Consider the following 25,887-nt stretch of genomic DNA (forward strand, 5'->3'; position numbering starts at 1 on the left):
TTGAAAAAATGCGCCTTGGCTCCAAAAAGGTCGAAAAACACTGATCTACGAAGCAATTAGCGACCAGCTTCCACCTACTGATATTGAGGAGAACATCATGGTTACACTGCCGAGCTCTATAAGAACCGACACTCAACAACGGCACATTATTTGTGGATTATAATTACTGGTTTGCAAAAAATATTTGTAACCCAAATAGGTGAAACTACATAATCTACCACGGCACACCAGACTGTTGAAAAACACTGCTCTGCTCTAAAGCCATATGCAGTTAGTTGAATCAGAACAAAGCAAACTGTGAACGCCACACTTAAGTCAGAAATGAAGTTTGTGCAAAAGCTTTGTGATGCATGGTAGGATAAATACATGCACTGCAAAAAGTCAGTGTTCAAAAACAAGACAAAAACATACAAAAATGAGGGGTATTTTACTTGAACTAAGCAAAATTATCTGCCAATAGAACAAGAACATTTGGCTTGTCAAGACTTTCCAAAACAAGTAAAATTAGCTAACCTCAATGAACCCCAAACTAGCTTAAAATAAGTATATTCTCACTAATAACAAGTGCACTTTTCTTGATGGAAAAAACAAAAGAGACCTTTTTGCTCAATATGTTGAAAACTATTCTTGCATGAAGTAAACGTAGTGCCATTATCTTGACATAATGATATGCGCTCGGCATGACATTTCTTGAAACCAGCAAACTTATACTAAAAACTATTTTATTGTTCTTAATGGAAAGGCAACAAGGCAAGCGCTTGTTACTCTCGGGGTCTCCTAGCCGCTCAGGCAAATCATATTGTCTAAAAATGCATTTTTCTATCGATAACATGACATCATCGCGCCAAGTGCGTGCTCTTTCATTCAATTAGTGCAACATATATACAGCCCGGCCCCCAAACAACAATGTTTTTATTGTAATTTTGAAGAATTCATCTGAATGTGCATCAAAATAGTTAAAAATGTCACATGTTAAATGTTTAAATATTAACTGTCCGTTTACTGTACTGTGCCAACTGTACTACTATATGAGTGCGTATTTTGTTATTGTTTCATTGAAAATAAAACAGCCAAGTCCATTTGGCTGTCATCCGTTTTAATTATGAGACAAAATTGTGTCAAAGTCATGATTTTTTTTTTCCGATGCTTGAAATAAGAAATGATGACTTTAAAAAAGTAGTTTTATACTTGTGAGTGTTGATGACACAGCTTTGCAACACTTGATATTCTAGTTTCAAGCATGTTTTACTCAATATACACTACCGTTCAAAAGTTTGGGGTCACCCAAACAATTTAGTGGAATAGCCTTCATTTCTAAGAACAAGAATAGACTGTCGAGTTTCAGATGAAATTTCTTTTTTTCTGGCCATTTTGAGCGTTTAATTGACCCCACAAATGTGATGCTCCAGAAACTCAATCTGCTCAAAGGAAGGTCAGTTTTGTAGCTTCTGTAACGAGCTAAAGTGTTTTCAGATGTGTGAACACGATTGCACAAGGCTTTTCTAATCGTCAATTAGCCTTCTGAGCCAATGAGCAAACACATTGTACCATTAGAACACTGGAGTGATAGTTGCTGGAAATGGGCCTCTATACACCTATGTAGATATTGCACCAAAAAGCAGACATTTGCAGCTAGAATAGTCATTTAGCACATTAGCAATGTATAGAGTGTATTTCTTTCAAGTTAAGACTAGTTTCAAGTTATCTTCATTGAAAAGTACAGTGCTTTTCCTTCAAAAATAAGGACATTTACATGTGACCCCAAACTTTTGAACGGTAGTGTACGTCATCAAATCTCAGCAACAAGCTGTAATATCTTACTGAGATCATTTAGGACCAAAACCCTTAAAACAAGTAAAACACTCTAGCATAAAATCTGCTTAGTGAGAAGAATGATCTTATCAGACAGAAAATAAGCAAATATCAGCCTTATTTGACATATTTCATCTTACTTAGATTTCACTTTTTGCAGCGTGAAAGCGGACAAACAGTATTTGGATAGCACTACACTGGAGGATAGAGAAGACAGAGTGGATGTCTTGCAACAAAAGTGGGGTGAAAGAGAAGTATTGTGGCATTGACGTGAAACATGTGATACGCGGGGTCAAAGTGGACGTCAGATGTGTACTCACCGAGCTGACTGCGTTTCTGCGCGTAGGCGACCACCACGGCGGCCAGAACCACACAGCACAGCGATGTCACGAGGTTGGCCATCTGTGGACACACCGCACAGGAAAGTCATCAGCGTGAGCGCACAGAGACTGGAGGATTGGCGTTCGCCTGTCGTCCTGATTGACTGACAGACATAGACGCCTCACAACGCCATGGAGGAGTTGGAGAGATAAGCGCTTCCTGTCCCCCGCTAAGTCTGTTCCGTCTCCAGCTCTTCTGACTGAGACGCTGACAAGACTGGAGCTGTCCCGTTCTGTATTTGTAAAGCAACTTCCTGTTGGGTTTCTCTTTTCTTCCTCTCTTTCTTTATTCCTCTGTTCATCCTAACGTGTCCATCCTTTCTGGGATGGGCTAGGGATTGCAGCTCTTAAAGGTACAGCGCACCATGAACAAACACACACTTGTCAAGTTCAGTCTTGTTGTGATGGGGTGGGACCTTTAACAAGATAAAGGGTCCGTTCCACCAAAACGGCACCATGTGCGTCCCTAAGAAATAAAATGTAGAATAATAAAATTAACTGTCCTTTTTTTTAATTTTGCCCTGCACATTCATCTGTTTGCTGAGTCCAGGGGTCGGCAACCCAAAACATTGAAAGAGCCATATTGGACCAACAATACAAAACTAATCTGTCTGGAGCCGCAAAAAATTAAAAGCCTGATATATATGAAGGCAACACATGATGTAAGTGTCTATATTAGCTTTATTTACCTACTATCAAAATGACTTTAAAAGCCTTATATAAGTGTTTTTAATGAAGGCAACACATGATGCAAGTGTCTATATTAGCTATATTAACCTACTATCAAAATGACTTTAAAAGTCTTATATAAGTGTTATAATGAAGACAACACATGATGTAAGTGTCTATATTAGCTTTATTAACCTACTATCAAAATGACTTTAAAAGCCTGATATAAGTCTTATAATGAAGGCAACACATGATGTAAGTGTCTATATTAGCTTTATTAACCTACTATCAAAATGACTTTAAAAGCCTTATATAAGTGTTTTTAATGAAGACAACACATGATGTAAGTGTCTATATTAGCCTACTATTAAAATGACTTTAAAAGTCTTATGTAAGTGTTATAATGAAGACTACACATGATGTAAGTGTCTATATTAGCTATATTAGCCTACTATTAAAATGACTTTAAAAGTCTTATGTAAGTGTTATAATGAAGACAACACATGATGTAAGTGTCTATATTAGCTATATTAGCCTACTATTAAAATTACTTTAAAAGTCTTATATAAGGTTATAATGAAGACAACACATGATGTAAGTGTCTATATTAGCTTTATTAACCTACTATCAAAATGACTTTAAAAGCCTTATATAAGTGTTTTTAATGAAGACAACACATGATGTAAGTGTCTATATTAGCCTACTATTAAAATGACTTTAAAAGTCTTATATAAGGGTTATAATGAAGACAACACATGATGTAAGTGTCTATATTAGTTATATTAGCCTACTATCAAAATGACTTTAAAAGCCTTATATAAGTGTTTTTAATGAAGACAACATATGATGTAAGTGTCTATATTAGCTATATTAGCCTACTATTAAAATTACTTTAAAAGTCTTATATAAGGGTTATAATGAAGACAACATATGATGTAAGTGTCTATATTAGCTATATTAGCCTACTATTAAAATTACTTTAAAAGTCTTGTATAAGGGTTATAATGAAGACAACACATGATGTAAGTGTCTATATTAGCTATTTTAGCCTACTATTAAAATTACTTTAAAAGTCTTATATAAGTGTTATAATGAAGGCAACACATGATGTAAGTGTCTGTATTAGCTTACTATCAAAATGACTTTAAATGTCTTATATAAGGGTTATAATGAAGACAACATATGATGTAAGTGTCGATATTAGCTATATTAGCCTACTATTAAAATTACTTTAAAAGTCTTATATAAGTGTTATAATGAAGGCAACACATGATGTAAGTGTCTATATTAGCTATATAAGCCTACTATTAAAATTACTTTAAAAGTCTTATATAAGTGTTATAATGAAGACAACACATGATGTAAGTGTCTATATTAGCTATATTAGCCTACTATTAAAATAGCTTTAAAAGTCTTTTATATAAGTGTTATAATGAAGGCAACACATGATGTAAGTGTCTGTTTGTATGTATATATATATACATACATACACAGCCAATGAAGACTGGATCAAAGGGGGTTGATGTGGACTAGACTGGGTGCAACGGTCTAAAGTCTGGCAGCCGCATTTTGTACCGTGTGAAGTCTCTTTAGCGTTGACTTGTTGAAAGGAGTGAGGAGAGAATTGCAATAGTCAACACCAGATGAAATGCACATGTGAATGATCAGTTCCAGATCCAATTTTGACAGCCAATTTCTCCCCTTAGAAATATTTCTGAGGTGCTAAAAAAGGTTTTTGGTCAGTTGACGACAGAGACCCTCCAAAGACTTGGACTGATCCAACACAAGCACAAAGTTTCTGAGACTACTTCTAACAGATGCACCCAGAGCACCGAGGTAGTTCTTGTACAGGGGGGATCTTTTATCCAGAGCAACTATCAGGGATTCCGTTTTGTTAAAATTTATCTGGAGGAAATTTGAGGACAACTCATTTTTAATACAGGATACGCATTCCAAGAACTCGGATAAAAAGTGAGACTCTGAATCAATGAAGGATCATAACTACTGATCAACCGACCAAGCATGCCATGTGATACAAATGCCATTACGATTTTACGATCAAGCTAACATCCGGTTAGCCTGGAGGCAAACTTGAGGCTAGCATCAATTAAAGGGTAATTTCCCACCAAAAGGAAGAAAATAAGGACTTGAATGATGGACAAAGTCTGTTGCTTCTGTCCTCCGGATGACCTCTACTTCAGAGTTTCAACCATAGACACTTCCGGAAGAGAAGGGAGGGCTTCTTCAAATTAAAATTACATGTCACTCGCTCTAAAAAAATAATATACATAACTTTGTATATAAGAATAAAATACAAGAGAAAAATATATCATTAGGCCTTCAAAACGTCGGTCTGCAATTGCCAAAAGAAAGTCGAGTTGCCTTTCTAATGAATGCAGAGTGTAGTGTTGAAGTAGGCTGATTAATTACTTTCTAATGAATGCAGAGTGTAGTGTTGAAGTAGGCTGATTTCTTACTTTCTTACTTTCTAATGAATGCAGAGTGTAGTGTTGAAGTAGGCTAATTTCTTATTTTCTAATGAATGCAGAGTGTAGTGTTGAAGTAGGCTGATTTCTTACTTTCTAATGAATGCAGAGTATAGTGTTGAAGTAGGCTGATTTCTTACTTTCTTACTTTCTAATGAATGCAGAGTGTAGTGTTGAAGTAGGCTAATTTCTTACTTTCTAATGAATGCAGAGTGTAGTGTTGAAGTAGGCTAATTTCTTACTTTCTAATGAATGCAGAGTGTAGTGTTGAAGTAGGCTGATTTATTACTTTCTTACTTTCTAATGAATGCCGAGTGTAGTGTTGAAGTAGGCTGATTTATTACTTTCTAATGAATGCAGAGTGTAGTGTTGAAGTAGGCTGATTTCTTACTTTCTAATGAATGCAGAGTGTAGTGTTGAAGTAGGCTGATTTCTTACTTTCTAATGAATGCAGAGTGTAGTGTTGAAGTAGGCTGATTTATTACTTTCTAATGAATGCAGAGTGTAGTGTTGAAGTAGGCTGATTTATTACTTTCTAATGAATGCAGAGTGTAGTGTTGAAGTAGGCTGATTTCTTACTTTCTAATGAATGCAGAGTATAGTGTTGAAGTAGGCTGATTTATTACTTTCTAATGAATGCAGAGTGTAGTGTTGAAGTAGGCTGATTTCTTACTTTCTAATGAATGCAGAGTGTAGTGTTGAAGTAGGCTGATTTCTTACTTTCTAATGAATGCAGAGTGTAGAGTTGAAGTAGGCTGATTTCTTACTTTCTAATGAATGCAGAGTGTAGTGTTGAAGTAGGCTGATTTCTTACTTTCTAATGAATGCAGAGTGTAGTGTTGAAGTAGGCTGTTTTCTTACTTTCTAATGAATGCAGAGTGTAGTGTTGAAGTAGGCTGATTTCTTACTTTCTAATGAATATAGAGTGTAGTGTTGAAGTAGGCTGATTTCTTACTTTCTAATGAATGCAGAGTGTAGTGTTGAAGTAGGCTGATTTCTTACTTTCTAATGAATGCAGAGTGTAGAGTTGAAGTAGGCTGATTTCTTACTTTCTAATGAATGCAGAGTGTAGTGTTGAAGTAGGCTGATTTCTTACTTTCTTACTTTCTAATGAATGCCGAGTGTAGAGTTGAAGTAGGCTGATTTCTTACTTTCTAATGGATGCAGAGTGTAGTGTTGAAGTAGGCTAATTTCTTACTTTCTAATGACTGCAGAGTGTAGAGTTGAAGTAGGCTGATTTCTTACTTTCTAATGAATGCAGAGTGTAGTGTTGAAGTAGGCTGCTTTCTTACTTTCTAATGAATGTAGAGTGTAGTGTTGAAGTAGGCTGATTTCTTACTTTCTTACTTTCTAATGAATGCAGAGTGTAGAGTTGAAGTAGGCTGATTTATTACTTTCTAATGAATGCAGAGTATAGTGTTGAAGTAGGCTGATTTCTTACTTTCTAATGAATGCAGAGTGTAGTGTTGAAGTAGGCTAATTTCTTACTTTCTAATGAATGCAGAGTGTAGTGTTGAAGTAGGCTGATTTATTACTTTCTAATGAATGCAGAGTGTAGTGTTGAAGTAGGCTGATTTCTTACTTTCTAATGAATGCAGAGTGTAGTGTTGAAGTAGGCTGATTTCTTACTTTCTAATGAATGCAGAGTGTAGTGTTGAAGTAGGCTGATTTCTTACTTTCTAATGAATGCAGAGTGTAGTGTTGAAGTAGGCTGATTTCTTACTTTCTAATGAATGCAGAGTGTAGTGTTGAAGTAGGCTGATTTATTACTTTCTAATGAATGCAGAGTGTAGTGTTGAAGTAGGCTGATTTATTACTTTCTAATGAATGCAGAGTGTAGTGTTGAAGTAGGCTGATTTCTTACTTTCTAATGAATGCAGAGTATAGTGTTGAAGTAGGCTGATTTATTACTTTCTAATGAATGCAGAGTGTAGTGTTGAAGTAGGCTGATTTCTTACTTTCTAATGAATGCAGAGTGTAGTGTTGAAGTAGGCTGATTTCTTACTTTCTAATGAATGCAGAGTGTAGAGTTGAAGTAGGCTGATTTCTTACTTTCTAATGAATGCAGAGTGTAGTGTTGAAGTAGGCTGATTTCTTACTTTCTAATGAATGCAGAGTGTAGTGTTGAAGTAGGCTGATTTCTTACTTTCTAATGAATGCAGAGTGTAGTGTTGAAGTAGGCTGATTTCTTACTTTCTAATGAATATAGAGTGTAGTGTTGAAGTAGGCTGATTTCTTACTTTCTAATGAATGCAGAGTGTAGTGTTGAAGTAGGCTGATTTATTACTTTCTAATGAATGCAGAGTGTAGTGTTGAAGTAGGCTGATTTCTTACTTTCTAATGAATGCAGAGTGTAGTGTTGAAGTAGGCTGATTTCTTACTTTCTAATGAATGCAGAGTGTAGAGTTGAAGTAGGCTGATTTCTTACTTTCTAATGAATGCAGAGTGTAGTGTTGAAGTAGGCTGATTTCTTACTTTCTAATGAATGCAGAGTGTAGTGTTGAAGTAGGCTGTTTTCTTACTTTCTAATGAATGCAGAGTGTAGTGTTGAAGTAGGCTGATTTCTTACTTTCTAATGAATATAGAGTGTAGTGTTGAAGTAGGCTGATTTCTTACTTTCTAATGAATGCAGAGTGTAGTGTTGAAGTAGGCTGATTTCTTACTTTCTAATGAATGCAGAGTGTAGAGTTGAAGTAGGCTGATTTCTTACTTTCTAATGAATGCAGAGTGTAGTGTTGAAGTAGGCTGATTTCTTACTTTCTTACTTTCTAATGAATGCCGAGTGTAGAGTTGAAGTAGGCTGATTTCTTACTTTCTAATGGATGCAGAGTGTAGTGTTGAAGTAGGCTAATTTCTTACTTTCTAATGACTGCAGAGTGTAGAGTTGAAGTAGGCTGATTTCTTACTTTCTAATGAATGCAGAGTGTAGTGTTGAAGTAGGCTGCTTTCTTACTTTCTAATGAATGTAGAGTGTAGTGTTGAAGTAGGCTGATTTCTTACTTTCTTACTTTCTAATGAATGCAGAGTGTAGAGTTGAAGTAGGCTGATTTATTACTTTCTAATGAATGCAGAGTATAGTGTTGAAGTAGGCTGATTTCTTACTTTCTAATGAATGCAGAGTGTAGTGTTGAAGTAGGCTAATTTCTTACTTTCTAATGAATGCAGAGTGTAGTGTTGAAGTAGGCTGATTTATTACTTTCTAATGAATGCAGAGTGTAGTGTTGAAGTAGGCTGATTTCTTACTTTCTAATGAATGCAGAGTGTAGTGTTGAAGTAGGCTGATTTCTTACTTTCTAATGAATGCAGAGTGTAGTGTTGAAGTAGGCTGATTTCTTACTTTCTAATGAATGCAGAGTGTAGTGTTGAAGTAGGCTGATTTCTTACTTTCTAATGAATGCAGAGTGTAGTGTTGAAGTAGGCTGATTTATTACTTTCTAATGAATGCAGAGTGTAGTGTTGAAGTAGGCTGATTTATTACTTTCTAATGAATGCAGAGTGTAGTGTTGAAGTAGGCTGATTTCTTACTTTCTAATGAATGCAGAGTATAGTGTTGAAGTAGGCTGATTTATTACTTTCTAATGAATGCAGAGTGTAGTGTTGAAGTAGGCTGATTTCTTACTTTCTAATGAATGCAGAGTGTAGTGTTGAAGTAGGCTGATTTCTTACTTTCTAATGAATGCAGAGTGTAGAGTTGAAGTAGGCTGATTTCTTACTTTCTAATGAATGCAGAGTGTAGTGTTGAAGTAGGCTGATTTCTTACTTTCTAATGAATGCAGAGTGTAGTGTTGAAGTAGGCTGATTTCTTACTTTCTAATGAATGCAGAGTGTAGTGTTGAAGTAGGCTGATTTCTTACTTTCTAATGAATATAGAGTGTAGTGTTGAAGTAGGCTGATTTCTTACTTTCTAATGAATGCAGAGTGTAGTGTTGAAGTAGGCTGATTTCTTACTTTCTAATGAATGCAGAGTGTAGAGTTGAAGTAGGCTGATTTCTTACTTTCTAATGAATGCAGAGTGTAGTGTTGAAGTAGGCTGATTTCTTACTTTCTTACTTTCTAATGAATGCCGAGTGTAGAGTTGAAGTAGGCTGATTTCTTACGTTCTAATGAATGCAGAGTGTAGTGTTGAAGTAGGCTGATTTCTTACTTTCTTACTTTCTAATGAATGCAGAGTGTAGTGCTGAAGTAGGCTGATTTCTTACTTTCTAATGAATGCAGAGTGTAGTGCTGAAGTAGGCTGATTTCTTACTTTCTAATGAATGCAGAGTGTAGTGTTGAAGTAGGCTGATTTCTTACTTTCTAATGAATGCAGAGTGTAGTGTTGAAGTAGGCTGATTTATTACTTTCTAATGAATGCAGAGTGTAGTGTTGAAGTAGGCTGATTTCTTACTTTCTAATGAATGCAGAGTATAGTGTTGAAGTAGGCTGATTTATTACTTTCTAATGAATGCAGAGTGTAGTGTTGAAGTAGGCTGATTTCTTACTTTCTAATGAATGCAGAGTGTAGTGTTGAAGTAGGCTGATTTCTTACTTTCTAATGAATGCAGAGTGTAGTGTTGAAGTAGGCTGATTTCTTACTTTCTAATGAATGCAGAGTGTAGAGTTGAAGTAGGCTGATTTCTTACTTTCTAATGAATGCAGAGTGTAGTGTTGAAGTAGGCTGATTTCTTACTTTCTTACTTTCTAATGAATGCCGAGTGTAGAGTTGAAGTAGGCTGATTTCTTACGTTCTAATGAATGCAGAGTGTAGTGTTGAAGTAGGCTGATTTCTTACTTTCTTACTTTCTAATGAATGCAGAGTGTAGTGCTGAAGTAGGCTGATTTCTTACTTTCTAATGAATGCAGAGTGTAGTGCTGAAGTAGGCTGATTTCTTACTTTCTAATGAATGCAGAGTGTAGTGCTGAAGTAGGCTGATTTCTTACTTTCTAATGACTGCAGAGTGTAGAGTTGAAGTAGGCTGATTTATTACTTTCTAATGAATGCAGAGTGTAGTGTTGAAGTAGGCTGATTTCTTACTTTCTAATGAATGCAGTGTAGTGTTGAAGTAGGCTAATTTCTTAGTTTCTAATGAATGCAGAGTGTAGTGTTGAAGTAGGCTGATTTATTACTTTCTAATGAATGCAGAGTGTAGTGTTGAAGTAGGCTGATTTCTTACTTTCTAATGAATGCAGTGTAGTGTTGAAGTAGGCTAATTTCTTAGTTTCTAATGAATGCAGAGTGTAGTGTTGAAGTAGGCTGATTTATTACTTTCTAATGAATGCAGAGTGTAGTGTTGAAGTAGGCTGATTTCTTACTTTCTAATGAATGCAGAGTGTAGTGTTGAAGTAGTCTGATTTCTTACTTTCTTACTTTCTAATGAATGCAGAGTGTAGTGTTGAAGTAGGCTGATTTCTTACTTTCTTACTTTCTAATGAATGCAGAGTGTAGAGTTGAAGTAGGCTGATTTCTTACTTTCTAATGAATGCAGAGTGTAGAGTTGAAGTAGGCTGATTTCTTACTTTCTAATGAATGCAGAGTGTAGTGTTGAAGTAGGCTGATTTCGCTATTTTTCCCATAAATACCCCAAACCATGGGTGTAAATGTGGCTATTTTTCCCATAAATACCCCACACCATGGGTGTAAATGTGGCTAAACGTGCTAGTACAGGCAAGTGAGGTTCAGTGTGGCTGGGATTGTTTAACTTTTATTTTCCTTACTTCAATGGTTTTGTGGACTGTTAATTCCGATCTCTTCGTTAGATTATTCCAAGAACCTACAGATGGCTTTGTTTTCATCCAGATCCCCATGCTATTAAAACAACAACCACGTTTTATAGATGCACTTTGCTTTGTCTTATAAAACACATCCAACTGGAACAAAACATGCTTTTACTTCCCATGCCGCTCTTTTTTTTTTGTTATTATTGTTGTCATTTTATGACACTGAACTGTAAGCACCATGTTTAATTGGCCATTTCTGTTCAGTGGACATTGAAAATAAATGTTAACAGCGTTAAATTAGATTAAAGGCGTTACAATTCCAGTGAGTGACACTCCAATGAACAAATAACCTCCCATGTTTTAGCATTTCATTTTCCTAATGAAATAAATCGACCAAAAACAAATATCCACTGCAAAGGATGCTGGTTGTTAGAGGATAAAGTCTACATTATCACCTTAGCTGCACAACTTCTTGGGAGACTTTAACAAAGGACAAAGCTACGAACAATGGGAGACCGGGCTTTCTGCTCCGCCGCTCCCACTCTGTGGAACACTCTCCCTGACCACCTGAGGGCACCACAGACTGTGGATGCTATTAAAAAAGGCTTAAAAACCCTTCTTTTTAAAAAAAGCTTTTTTAGATACATGCATACTAGTTTTAGCTATTTGGCTGTTCTAGTTTTTATTTTTATTTATTTTTTATTATCTTTTTATTTTCATTTTTTTTAATACACTGTTGCACTTTGAGGTTGTTTACTCAATGTAAAGTGCTTTTTTACAAATAAAATATATTATTATTATTATTATTATTATTCATCAATCTTTATTGCAGACCTTAAGATCCATTTAAACATATAAAAACAGAATATAAAACATTAACAATAAAACATACATTAAAAACAAAACAATAAAACATATTATTATTATTATCATTAACAATGTCCATTCAGCCAGAAGGACATTTGTTTGAGGTCAGAGAACTGTTTTTCCACGAATAAACACTCCATATGAAATGTTACCGCGTCTGTATTCCTTGCCTCATCCTGCTCCGTCAATGGTAGGAAGATTCAGTGAAACCTCAAACATCTCGTTGTACGAATAAAACAATGCATTGGTGTACGAACCTCGTCTACGTGTCGGGATGTTCCATCCCACCATTGGGTGCTTCGCAGCGCAGCCGTTTTGGGCCCGGCAGCACATTCAATGTGGGCTGGATGATCAATATCTGGGGCTCATTTAGCTACTGTGCTACTTTGTGAGCTTTTTTTTTTTTGGGGGGGGGGGGGGGGGGTGTTTTAGCATTTTTACAGCATGTGAGTCCAAACGTGTGGTTTGAACTATCCAGGAAGTATCCACAGCGTTGTCAACACTGCCACCTCTCTTTTCAAGGTAAACACACTCCACACTCCATGCAGTTGTACAATTACTGACCATACAGCAATAGATGATATCTGTCTATTACCTGATTCCTGAAATGTTAGCTACCTCTCTTTGTTTATAATGTTAATTTTCTGCTGAATCTACTCTCTATTTTATGCTGCAGCTGTTACATATACTGTAATATTGTATATGGTAATTGTTATATGTCGTATATATTATATAATATAATAATATATCAGCATATATTATATACTGCATATATTACATAATATTTTTTGTGGAGGGAGATGTTGCAGCGCTGCCTGCAGGAGCAAAGGTCACCGCCTCTGACCATGGTGCTGAGGATAGAGCAGCATCAGACGGCGAGCATGGCAGTGCTGACGGCGAGACACAGCTGGCAGGTGATTAGATTTCACAGGTGGTACGTGGTAATCTTATCATCTGTTGTCTTTGACAGTAAGCGGCCGGGAGCAGGAGGAGAGAGAGGATACGGACGTGACTGAAAGGCCACGTTCTGCGGAAGAAAGACTTGGATAAAAACCTACGTGCATTCAAACTTTGTTAAAAACGGCACGCTTGGCTCCTGTTGGACGCTAGGAAGCGACTTCCACAATTTATATTTCTACTATGGTACATTTTTGTCTACTTTATACCTTTTGTTTCCGCCCTTTTTTTGTGCCTTGTGTGCACAATCATTTCCATCCTTATCCTTTTCATCCTTTCTAACTGAGCTACTGTGTGGAGCAATTTCCCTAGTGGATCATTACAGTTTATCTAAGTTTAAGTCTAAAGTGTATTTAAAAAAAAAAAAATCATAATCATTTTAGCGACCTGGCTGTTAAAGTTGAGGAATTTTGTGATTTAAAACTGTGAGTGTACCACCGGGCGAGTGACGGTGTGTGTGTGTGTGTGTGTACGTGTCGGCAGGGCGGCTGCATACGAGGGCAGTTCAGCTAGCTGTTGTAGTTTTGGCTTTGTTATATACAGAAAGTTGATACATCAACGCCCCTTGTTATGTTTGTTTGACATACATTACTGTATAGCACTTTATGTTGGGTTCAATGTGTACAAACATTTACTAAATATGGACTTTTGACCAGACTGGAACCCATATTCATATTTACCTTGTTTCTTATGGAAAAATGTGCTTCTTTATACGTTTGTTTCTGTCAGGAGCTCGCATGGCTGCAGTAGTAGTGACCCCAAGATGCAGGGAACCAGGAGGACGAGGATTCAGGTAAGAGGATTTTAATGTATTTACGCAGAAAATGAAGCAGTCGTGCATATAAGGGTCTAAACATAAAGTCAATCCTCGAGCACTGAGGAGTGTGCCAGACGGGCATAAATAAAAACATGTTGATTGGCACTGGTGTGGACCGGCTGCCAATCAACCGCAGGTGAGGGGAAAGCAGCGCTCAGCGGGACAAGCAGGAAATAGAAACAAAATAAGAGCACTGATAGGAAATAAACACAAAAACAAGGAAGCACAAAGATAAATGAAGTGACCGGTCGTCACAGTTTCTATGTACAAACCCTGTTCAATGACTAATTAAGGTTGTAAATCGAGTCTAACAGTAACGGCAAAAATCCCCCAGGTTCAAACACTGATGACATCTATTAAACAGACAAGAAGCAAGGAATCATGCAGAGACAGAGTTGAATTTTGCTCAATGAGGAGAGACGTATTGGGCTGTACACTCAGTTCCAGTTCCAACCTACGCTCTAAGGCACAGCCCACGTGCTCCCACTATTTATTTGGGAGGTCCCTGGTTACATCACTGAGGCTGCTTTCTGAAGGAAGGGTAGCCCCAGTTAGACACAATATATGATTATTCAGAAATGGAAATGTGCCGACACTCGTCATATCGCCCTGTCTCTGCTTTGTCTGCGTCAAGGTACTCGATGTTCGCCCTTGGCTGTCAGCAGGCCGGGTCTGGACACAAACACTGATACGAGACGACTCGCAATCCGAGAGTGCAAGTTGTCCCTTTACACAGATAGAACAGTACAACTTCAGCACAATTGATAATAACTATAGCAACGGCCTTTAAGCATCAGAGTTGTGTGATAACTTATACATAATTATTCTAACAAACCAGTTGTACTGGGATCAAAAACATAGGAAGATATGCAAATGCATGTTTGGATTATGTTAATATTGATTAAAAAAAGTATAATTGTTCAAAAAGTGTGAAAAAAAACTTTGTAATGGGGGGCAGGGGGGACTTAAAATCAAATTCTGCTTATGGGCCCAATGTAGCCTCTAAAGAATGGCCCTACGGTACATGATCACCATCTCTAGTTCAGTACTTTGAAGTTCTAGACAACAAATTCACCCATCTCAGGTTCATAACAATTTTTGAAAAACATGACTGAAACAAAAGCATATTTTCTAATTTTGACAATTGTTTATTTGCAGCAATATCCTGTCTGGCACTTTGACTGAACCAAACCTTTCAGTTTTAGTCTCTGCAAAAGCCCAAAGTACCAAATGCTGGCAGTCAAGCTGCTGGCCGGCGTCCAGTGAGCAGGTGTTCCTCTGCACATCAGCATTAATGCCCAATATTTCATTAATCAGCTTTAAAGATGATCCTATTTCAACTGTTTTGCTTCCCCACTAGTGTGCTGGGGTGAAAGGTCACGGGTTTGGCTCAGGTCCTACATCCACACCTCTGAAGGGTGAGTGTGACGGGGCTCCAGTCACCATCAGGCTGGAGTGCTCAGCCGGTATTTATTTTGCAGAGACTGCAGTGCGACAACAACAGCACAAAAACATCAAAATGGACAAAAACCCAAAAGGGGGGAAAAAATCAATATCAAAACTAGATTTTATTGTGGACAATAAAAGGGATCAGTTTTGATCCCTGTGGAATGTCCTCCCCGACCACCTCAGGGCCCCACAGACGGTGGATGCTTTGAAATATGACTTAAGATACACATTTTTAGAAAATCTTGTGATGTTTTTTTAAATCTAATTTTCTCTCTTTGGATTGTCTTTTAATATGTAGCACTTTGATATTTGATGTCCAATGAAAAGTCCATTGTAAATAAAAGTTATTATTATTATTATTGAGTTCCACTTTAACTCACTGGCCCATCTCAGTCCAATAAATAATTTGAAAAATCAAAGGAACTAAATCGGGTTTTCCTGAGACAACTTTTTCACTTCCGATACGATACCGATATCGGAGTCCGATACAGATATGATTCTGATACGATATCAACAGGAACCATAGCACATACTTGTATTATTTTGTAGTGTTGAATGTTAGAAAAGGTTTGATCAAGTGAAATTAGTCAGACAGAGAACACGTAGGTATGAAAAACAAAACCTTAAAGCATGAAAGTACATACTTGTATTATTATTTGTAATACAGAATGTTAGAACAGATGTGATTAAGTGAAGTTACTCAGAAAACAATTTTATGTCTGAAAATACTAACCTAAAAGCAGAGTTAATTTCTGTTTGGGCAACACTTAGTAGCAACACGAATTGATTAAATTAAGATCACGATGCTGTAATTTGAATGATGCAGACACATTTGTTACTGGATACTTTCCAATGCGCTTCTGCTTTAAAGACTTTTTCTGGAGGTTTTTACAACAATTATTTGATGCTTGTTTATATTGACACGTGGTATTTTAGACAGCAATATCATTCAATTGAGGACACTTATTACATGTGTGTACCTTCTGTCCTATTGTGTGCTTATCTGTTGTGTAGCTGCTGGCTCCTAATTGCCTATGGCTTGAATTCCATGACGTGACTTCTTCCTGGAAGTGGCAGCCAACCAAGCCAAGATGGCCGATGTGTAGCAAGCAGCGCCTGAACTATCTGAGTACGCAAGGGGCCTAAAGCTTCCTGCAAAAAAAGGATTATCTGTTGGTTGCGTTCCCAGGCATGTCACACTATCTGGTGCTCCAGACATCAATCTACACGGCAAAACAGATGAAAACTTGGAAAAGGATGGAGGTCTACAACTTATTAGTGTGTGGCTGGGTCAAGGAAATCGGTATCAAGACTCTACCGAAAAAATATGCTTGGTATTTGCTCGGGTAAGGTTGCATTTCATGAGTTTTCTTTGCGCTTACAGCCATGTATATGTACATGTTCCTTGTCTTTATCAAAATGTAACTATAGATGTCAACATTGCGTGTTCAGAAATACAAATAATATCAAGATAATACTTAAACGGGAAATAATAAACGTTAAAAGTATATCAAACAAAACTTTTCCTCGTCATTCTGTAAGATCTTGCTCCCTTCCGTCCTTCTTGATTACCTCTTGAGGAACTCGTAAGAACATTTGATAATTTTCGCGATTTGAATGGTTCGTACAGCCGAAAACAACGCAAGCATAGGGCGGTTTTTCTTCGAAAAAGGCTAAATGGCGCCTAGTAGCCATTGAGAACGGACGCTGGCTTGACCACCACGCATGTTCAATGACGTCATTTAAAACCAAGCACTTTAGCCTAGCATGTTTACCTTTTGTAAATAAGGTCACTGAAATACAAGAGAGGACCAACTATTTAGAGGACATTTCGATGTTAACTTGCTGTCCAACTTTGCAAAACAAAACGCGTTGCTGGACTACTTGTATCTGACATTTTAGATGCAAGCCAAGATTACCCGATACTTTTTTTTTGGCCGATATCGGACCAATACAAATATTGGTTTTGAGGCACTCCACACATAGGCACCGATCCCGTGGGATTGATGGAAAATAATTTCTCACTACCAACCGTGAATGCTCAGGCCCCTTCTACACTAAGCCGGCTATTGTTATCCAGGTTAAATCCCACCTAACCTTATCCTTGTCCACACACACACAATGGTCGTTTAAGACCCCTTACCCCCTCGGTACCGAACAAGGATTCTCTCACTTGCTCGTCCTGTGGAGCAGAAGAGAGTGAGCACTTTAAATAAAGCAAAGTGAATTTACTTGTTCTTCGGATGGAGCAGTCCAACTGTTACAAACCTCTGTCTCCTCCTATTATGTGTCGTTTTTATTTTTGGCTTCAAGTTTTCTCTATTTTTTTATTTTTTTCATTAAGAATCGTATTTGTCCATTGCTCTTTTTGCACCTGTCCACTTGTTCTTTTGTGTACATGCAGTATTTATCACTCCATGAGCCTCACATCAATATCTCTTATTCAAATCTGCTCCCCTGAGTTCAGGTTTAACACCATCCCATGTTTAACCACCACAGGAACAAAGCAACATCAAATCGTTGTGTGATGTTCCAGAACATGAAAAGGCTTTTACACTCGCACTGAATATCAAACAGAATGTTGCAGCCAGAAGATGAGTCCGTGAGCAAACAAACTTGGTGTGTACAAGAGCACCAAACAATCACTTTTAATGTTTTTTTTCAAAAACATATGTCAACTCTGACCAACATTAAAACACAGTAGCGTAGTTGTCACGGCGCCGGCTCGAACCCGCTTTTCTCCGGCAGCTGGGTCTGCCAGCACCTTTGTTGGCAGCGTGGCGAGACACGCCCACATGCCGGCAAGGCCATCTGCACACCTGGGACTGATGAGGGCGAGCTGTATAAAGACCAGTGGACACAAGGATCCTGACCGGAACTTAGCCTTCTGTTGATGCCCCGTAAGCGATCGTTAGCTCTTTGCTCTCCGTGCTTTCTTCCCTGTGCTTGATTTGTCCCCCGTCTTCTCCCTTTCCTTCCGTTGCCTTGGATTCGAGATGTGGGTCTCGCTTCCTTGGACCCCACCCCTGGATCTCGACTGCCTCCCTTGATCCTCGACCCTTGTCTGGACACGGACCTCTTGACGCCTCTCTCTGCCCAACGGACCTCGCTTGGATCACGGACCCCTTTTGTCTATAGCCCCTTTGGATCTGTCTGCTACCTCATCCAACAATCATGGTAATACTCAACAGCTAATTATTCATACACATAGTCTTCCACCATACATCCCTTTTGGATCTAATTCACACACGCCAATTCCTTTGTCGTTTAATTAAATTATGTTGTTCATTATTTATTGTATTATATTGTTTACATATATAATAAATATATAGAGCAACATCACCCTCTTGTGGAACTGTGCCGTCACCTCCTCCTGTATACACAAAAGTAGTAGGCCTAAGTATTTATTGTATTTTCACCGGATTATAAGGCGCACTGCTGATGAGCGGGTCTATTCAGGTCTATTTTCATACAAAACACACACCGGATTATAAGGCGCATTAAAGGGGTCATATTTTATATATTTTTTTTATAAATGTAACAGACTTCTTTGTGGTCTAGATAACATTTAATGGTGGTTCTTTGGTCAAAATGTTGCATACGGGAGTGGAAGAAGTGTCAAAAGATGGCGCTAACTGTTTTAATGACATTCAGACTTTACTTCAATCAATAACGGAGCAGCATCTCCTCATCCGTGGCTCACTAGTGCAACAACAACGCCCGAAATGTGTCCCGTGATAAACCGTCCGACCGGAACTCTCTAATAACTAAAGTTCCTTGGGTGAATAATGTAAACTCACTACACCGGTATGTTTTAGTGTTTTCATGGCGAGTTTACTGATAGATATAAGTAAGAACTTTACATTACTTTATATTAGAAATGGCAACAGTGGATGATGAATAAAACATAAGAAGGTAGTGAAAAAAAAAGAAGCTTATGACTACAAAGGCAGACTCACGCAATTTTTCAGGATTTATGCAGATCCCAAATACAGATCAGTAGGTACCAGAAAGTAAGAAAAGTTGCTTTTGCATAATATTGCGAAACAAAGCGCCAGAGTCTGCGAATAGGTGTCATTTTGCGATCCTTATACACACACCATAATAATACTCGTATGTTTAATGCGCCTGCAATCCATCAAGCGGTGTGGCTTCATAGCTTACCAAAGTCATTCTAAAAACAATTTGACAGATTTTTGAGCGCCCTGTGTAATGTTCTTTATTTTCAATTGACCATTTCAAGTTTCAGTGTTGTTTACTGGCGTCATCTTGCAGTCTACACGTATCTCTTATGTGTGACTGCCATCTACTGGTCACACTTATCATTACACCATGTACCAAATCAAATTGATTCGTGGTCAGTAAGCACAACCAGAAATATTCCGTACATTAGGCGCATTATAAGGCGCACTGTCGAGTTTTGATCAAACGAAAGGATTTTATAGTCCGAAAAATACGGTATATTTAATATTTTTGGCCAATAAAACACAAAGTTTGAATGGTAACACCATGATTGAATCTAGGAAAATCCAACTTGAATCAAGTCCTTCTTTGGCCTAGCACTAAGTGGAGCACCACCAGTGCCACCGTTTGAGAATCACTGCTCTAATGTGTTATTTCCGTGGGGTTTTTCTTAATATCACGGCAGAAAGGGGTTGCTTACAAACTTAATATAGTAAAACTACCCTTCGGGATTAGAGCGTTCAAAATGAAATATCCAATTTCTGCCAGACATAACACATTTCAATTTACCAGCAATATGAGATCCGGACCATTTTCTCGCACTTGCAATTCATCTTCTGTGGAGAAATATTGTGCTCTTGTCTCAGCTCCATGCAAAATCTCAACATAGTCCCTCGCCCCCGTCTCACCACCACCATTATGTTTGTCGCAAATAATCAGCTCTCTGTCCCAAAGCAAACTTGATTTGCTCATAAAAGTGCCTGCAGAATAGCAGTAGTTTGTCACAGTGATCAAATAAATGTCTTGTCTCAATGGAGTTTATGCTTCTATAAAAGTCGGGGGAAGATCTACATAGTGCGTGGAACGTTCTGTTTCTCGTTAACTTGTCATAAATCCATCTGTCATGAGCAGGCGTCACGTCGGCAGGCGATGCCACGGCAGTTTGAGAAAAATAAAGAAAACGAGTTTGCTAAGCTCACTTCAATGATGTAAAAGGAACAAAACAATTGAACTGTATTACCTCTAATCGGTGCATAATCGTTGCGGACGGGCAGCGCCATTCCGCCGCACTGCGCAGAGAATTCTGAGAAATGTAGTTTGTTTCCAGACCAGGCCAATGCTAAAGCGCTGAAAAAGCCCCATTAAAGGAGTGTAATTAGGCCACTAATGTGTGTGTGTGAGGTCCAAAAGTCCAGATTGCAGACCAGTCACCCTTTTAGGTGCGCAGATGTGAAGTAACTCGACTGTGAGTTATTGACGCCACGTGTTGTTTCCTGCTCCTTTAATCTATTTATTAGTGAAATGTCGGACGCAAACAACACCGCCAGATATTGAGCAGACAGAAACAACTTTGATTTGGGAACTGAAGCAGCCGCCTTGGCAGGGGTTCCGGAGAGGGTTGTAAGCCGGAAACAGGGCCGGCCCGTGGCATAGGCCGTATAGGCAAATGCTAAGGGCGCCGTCCATCAGGGGGCGCCAAGCCAGTGCCACAAATGTTGGAGAAAAAAAAAAAAAAAGTTGGTACTATTATTTCTAAATACAAAAAATAATCCCACGTTAATTAAAATGCAAAGTAATGCCTATTTAATAGAAATATTATTTGTTACAACATTACCCCCCCCCCCCCCCATCCCCCCGCACGGTGCACCCCCTCCCTTCCCGTATCCTGACTCTTACCACATCAAAAAATCAACACAAGATGTCAAAACGGCCAAAACTGTCAGGTGCCCAGGGAAGACAAAATAGAAAAGAAGAAGAGGAGAAACGAGAAAAAGACAGAGGTAGCAGGGAGGTAACGTTAGCCTACATGAAATTATTTGTCTGTTACAGAATGTGATAGTAACCTGGCTTTTTAGCATTAAGCTAATGTTACATGATTCGGCAATTGCTAATCAATAAATAGCTAGTTCTGTTTTAACGTCGGGTTAATATTGTGGAGGGGGCTAAATTGTTATGGAAAATAATAATGTAACGTTAGGTAATTACAGTACTCCCACCTTACATTCCTCAGGGACATTTGTATTAGATCTTTTAAGCAGGTGTTTTTTGTTGACATTGTTATTGCCTTCTGGTTAGCTAATGTTTGCCCTGCAGGTAATAGTCACTTTTCCACCCCTTTATATATTAGGTATAGTTGTAAGCCTAGTTGTTAAAGTGCACATCGTTAATGTTAATTAAGCAATATCACATGAGAGGGAATGCTGTTTTTGAATTGGAGCACTGCTGTGATTCGGTTAAAGATAATCATAACATAACATTCTCATATAATATGTTAATTTGCTTTCTTTAAGTAAAAAAAAAGGTCAAAGACAAAGCTATTCGGTTTCTTGTGAGTATATACACTTCACTGCCGATTTGGGGGGGGGGGGGGGGGGTGCCACCTAAAATCTTGCCTAGGGCGCCAGATTGGTTAGGGCCAGGCCTGGCCGGAAACATGCTATTTTTCTCTCTGTGTACTACAACATACGTACGGACTTCCGCAGGGGTGGCCATTACGTGGATGGCGAGCTAGCGGAGGGTGTGCCAGTCCATCGCCAGCCCTGACGGCCCACCACTTAATTAAAAGCTACATTTTCAACATGTTGGTAATCCTTTAATAGAAAATATAAAACGGAAAGATAATTTCCGTTTAAAGACCCAAATACAAACAAAAATGTAAAAATGTACACTACCGTTCAAAAGTTTGGGGTCACATTGAAATGTCCTTATTTTTGAAGGAAAAGCACTGTACTTTTCAATGAAGATAACTTTAAACTAGTCTTAACTTGAAAGAAATACACTCTATACATTGCTAATGTGGTAAATGACTATTCTAGCTGCAAATGTCTGCTTTTTGGTGCAATATCTACATAGGTGTATAGAGGCCCATTTCCAGCAACTATCACTCCAGTGTTCTAATGGTACAATGTGTTTGCTCATTGGCTCAGAAGGCTAATTGACGATTAGAAAACCCTTGTGCAATCATGTTCACACATCTGAAAACACTTTAGCTCGTTACAGAAGCTACAAAACTGACCTTCAGAGCAGATTGAGTTTCTGGAGCATCACATTTGTGGGGTCAATTAAACGCTCAAAATGGCCAGAAAAAGAGAACTTGCATCTGAAACTCGACAGTCTATTCTTGTTCTTAGAAATGAAGGCTATTCCACAAAATTGTTTGGGTGACCCCAGACTTTTGATTGGTAGTGTATATTATCATTAAAAAGATAAAACCGGAACTAGAACAACATGTTATGCCAAATGCATTTTGTTTTAAACAAAACACACATTTTTAAATCTGTTTTATTTAGAAATAAATGTTTCATTTAAGGGTGTACCAAATTGTTCATTTCTGTTACGACACTGATATTAGAGCTTTGAGTATTGGCCGATAACAATGTTGATCCGATACGATATTAGCATGAATCGTACATAATCTAGTTAAATTACTCCGAAAAACAATGGTAGCTAAGAAAAACTAAATGTATGACCGATCTGATCATAATTCATCTAAATGTGAATGTCCAAACTTTCAGTGTCCGTGTTTGTGTTTGCGTGGACGCTTGAGATTGTGTGTTGTCGCACCAAAGCGGCCGGTTGTGTGATTGGCAGCTCATATGTATTTCATCAGGGATGATATCGCGGAGGATGACAGCGGGGGTGAAATTAAAATTGCCTCCCTTGTCAGGCCATCACAGCTCCCATATCACTGTCTAAGTGTCGGTGGGCCCGTCAATACCCATCGCCGTGTGGGACTCGGCCCGGGTGTGCTCGCAACTGCGGGGGGTATTTAGGAGCGTCCATCTGCAAACAATACCGTTTTGAAATGTGACAGCTTCAGATTGCTCACATGGAGACAATTGGCCAAACTCCTCCTCTCCTTGGCCTAACTGTTTAGTCCTGCACCCGACACCCTCCTACCCACATGTATTTATTCATTCTTTCTTGGAGGCAAAGGAGCTGAATAGGCATGATTCCTTTGGCTGCTTAATTAAAATATATAATTCATCGCCCGCGTCAAATGATTTTTGCCGCTCGGTCTTTGTGGAGTCCGATTTGGGATCATTTGCATTTAAATTGGAAAGCCCAAAGAGGAATACACAAGGTGGGTTTGTGGAGACAGAAGGCGTTTGTCTCTTGGAGAAATGCACATGGCGAGCGTCTCTCTTCCTGTATATATTGTCTTATTTGGCATGAAAGCAAATGGAGAAAAGGACACGGGGAAAGTCACCTCAAGATCACTTTGGGATTTTGGACCTGAGCTGACATCACAGCCTCTTGTGTTCCACTTGGAGTGCTTACGCGGAGCTTAAATGCTTAAACTAGAGCAGTGGTTCTCAACCTTTTTTCAGTGATGTACCCCCTGCAAACATTTTTTTAATTCAAGTACCCCCTAATCCAGGGGTCGGCAACCCGCGGCTCCAGAGCCGCGTGCGGCTCTTTGACCACTCTGATGCGGCTCAGCTGCATACTTGCCGACCCTCCCGGTTTTCCCAGTATACTTAACGACCCGCCCGATTTTCCCAGGAGACTGCCTCTCCTAGAAATCTCCTAGGGCAAATATTATCCTATTTTCACTCTAATTACTTAATCAAGGGCATGCTCTAATGGCACTGCATTAATTGTCCTCTATAGCATTTACAAACAACATGTTATATGTTGCTTTTACTTGCACACGTAAGCGACAGCAAGGCATACTTGCTCAACAGCCACACAGCTTACACTGACGGTGGACGTATAAAACAACTTTAACACTGTTACGTTACAAATATGCGCCACACTGTGAACCCACACCAAAAAAGAATGACAAAAACATTTCTGGAGAACATCCGCACCGCAACACAACACAACAAATACCCAGAATCCCATGCAGCCCTAACTCTTCCGGTCTACATTATACACCCCCCTACCACCAAATCCCCCCACACATCAATCAACCCCCCCTCTCCGTGCGTCGGTTGAGCGGAAGAGTCAGGGCTGCATGGGATTCTGGGTATTTGTTGTGTTGTGTTTATGTTGTGTTACAGTGCAGATGTTCTCCAGAAATGTGTTTGTCATTCTTTTTTGGTGTGGGTTCAAAGTGTGGCGCATATTTGTAACGTAACACTGTTAAAGTTGTTTTTGTACAACTACCGTCAGTGTAAGCTGTGTGGCTGTTGAACAAGTATGCCTTGCTGGCACTTACGTGAGCAAAACAAAGCTGCATTCAACATGTGGCCAAGCAGGTACGCTGTTTGGGCAGGCTGTAGAGGGCGCTAAAAGCAGGGCCAGCACGTCCTGAAATGTGGGAGTCTCCCGGAAAATTGAGAGGGTTGGCAAGAAAGACGCTATCAAGTGCCATTCAATTAAAAGTCGCGGGCCGTACTAACATTACATTTCTTTATTAAGATGCGTGCCGGTGCATGTGTCAGAGACCCCTGGTTAACATAGCGCAAAGCAATTTAAGCTTTGTATGCGGTGTTTTTCATTTTAAATTTTCAAAATTTTTTTGTGGCTCCCATTGTTTTCTTTAATTTGTGAAACTTTCCAAAATGGCTCTTTGAGTGGTAAAGGTTGCCGACCCCTGCCCTAATCAGAGCAAAGCATTTTTGGTTGAAAAAAAAAGATAAAGAAGTAAAATACAGCACTATGTCATCAGTTTCTGATTTATTAAATTGTATAACAGTGCAAAATATTGCTCATTTGTTGTGGTCTTTCTTGAACTATTTGGAAAAAAAGATATACAAACAACTAAAAACTTGTTGAAAAATAAACAAGTGATTCAATTATAAACTAGAGCGCAATTTTGATTTTTGGGGTTTGGTTTTTTTGACTAAAGTGTTGTGTCACGGTTTTTCTATGTGTGTGTAAAATTTGGTGAAACTTGTTGAAAAATAAACAAGTGATTCAATTATAAATAAAGATTTCTAAACATAGAAGTAATCATCAACTTAAAGTGCCCTCTTTGGGGATTGTAATAGAGATCCATCTGGATTCATGAACTTAATTCTAAACATTTCCTCACAAAAAAAGAAATCTTTAACATCAATATTTATGAAACATGTCCACAAAAAATCTAGCTGTCAACACTGAATATTGCATTGTTGCATTTCTTTTAACAGTTCTTTTTGACAAACATTTTAGGGGAAACTCTGGCTTTATGGTCATGAATGGAATAGCCTACTTGATTTGATGTTCAGTTTATGAACTTACATTCATATTTTGTTGAAATATCATTCAATAAATATATTTATAAAGGATTTTTGAATTGTTGCTATTTTTAGAATATTTAAAAAAAAAATCTCACGTACCCCTTGGCATACCTTCAAGTACTCCCAGGGGTACGCATACCCCCATTTGAGAACCACTGAATTAGAGCTTCAATTGAAATCAAATGTTACACAATCCATGAAGGACCAATTCTGTTGTTTATAGCGAAAAAATAACTAAACGTAATTTCTGCTGAACGGATAGTCATCTGCATAGACATGTTATATGTCGATGCAGCATTGGCTGCTGTGACACGAGAAATTGGGCCGCCATCTTGAAGTGGTGATGAGGCGCCGGAGAGCAGCCAAAACTGACAGTTGACAGGTAGAAAACAAAGATGCTA

At 38.4% G+C, this 25,887-nt stretch overlaps 1 protein-coding gene across 1 annotated transcript in view; it reads right to left on the reverse strand.

The window, feature by feature from the left end:
• LOC133638627 (ciliary neurotrophic factor receptor subunit alpha-like) overlaps nucleotides 1-25,887 on the reverse strand; it is a 672,972-nt gene that overhangs the window by 405,285 nt on the left and 241,800 nt on the right. Inside the window, exon 3 of the mRNA XM_062031418.1 lies at nucleotides 2,133-2,214. Within this exon, the coding sequence (XP_061887402.1) occupies nucleotides 2,133-2,214 (82 nt within the window). The remainder of the gene's footprint in view (nucleotides 1-2,132; nucleotides 2,215-25,887) is intronic.

This window comes from Entelurus aequoreus, linkage group LG21 (genome assembly GCF_033978785.1).
Source record: "Entelurus aequoreus isolate RoL-2023_Sb linkage group LG21, RoL_Eaeq_v1.1, whole genome shotgun sequence".
In the NCBI taxonomy this organism is placed as follows: domain Eukaryota; kingdom Metazoa; phylum Chordata; class Actinopteri; order Syngnathiformes; family Syngnathidae; genus Entelurus; species Entelurus aequoreus.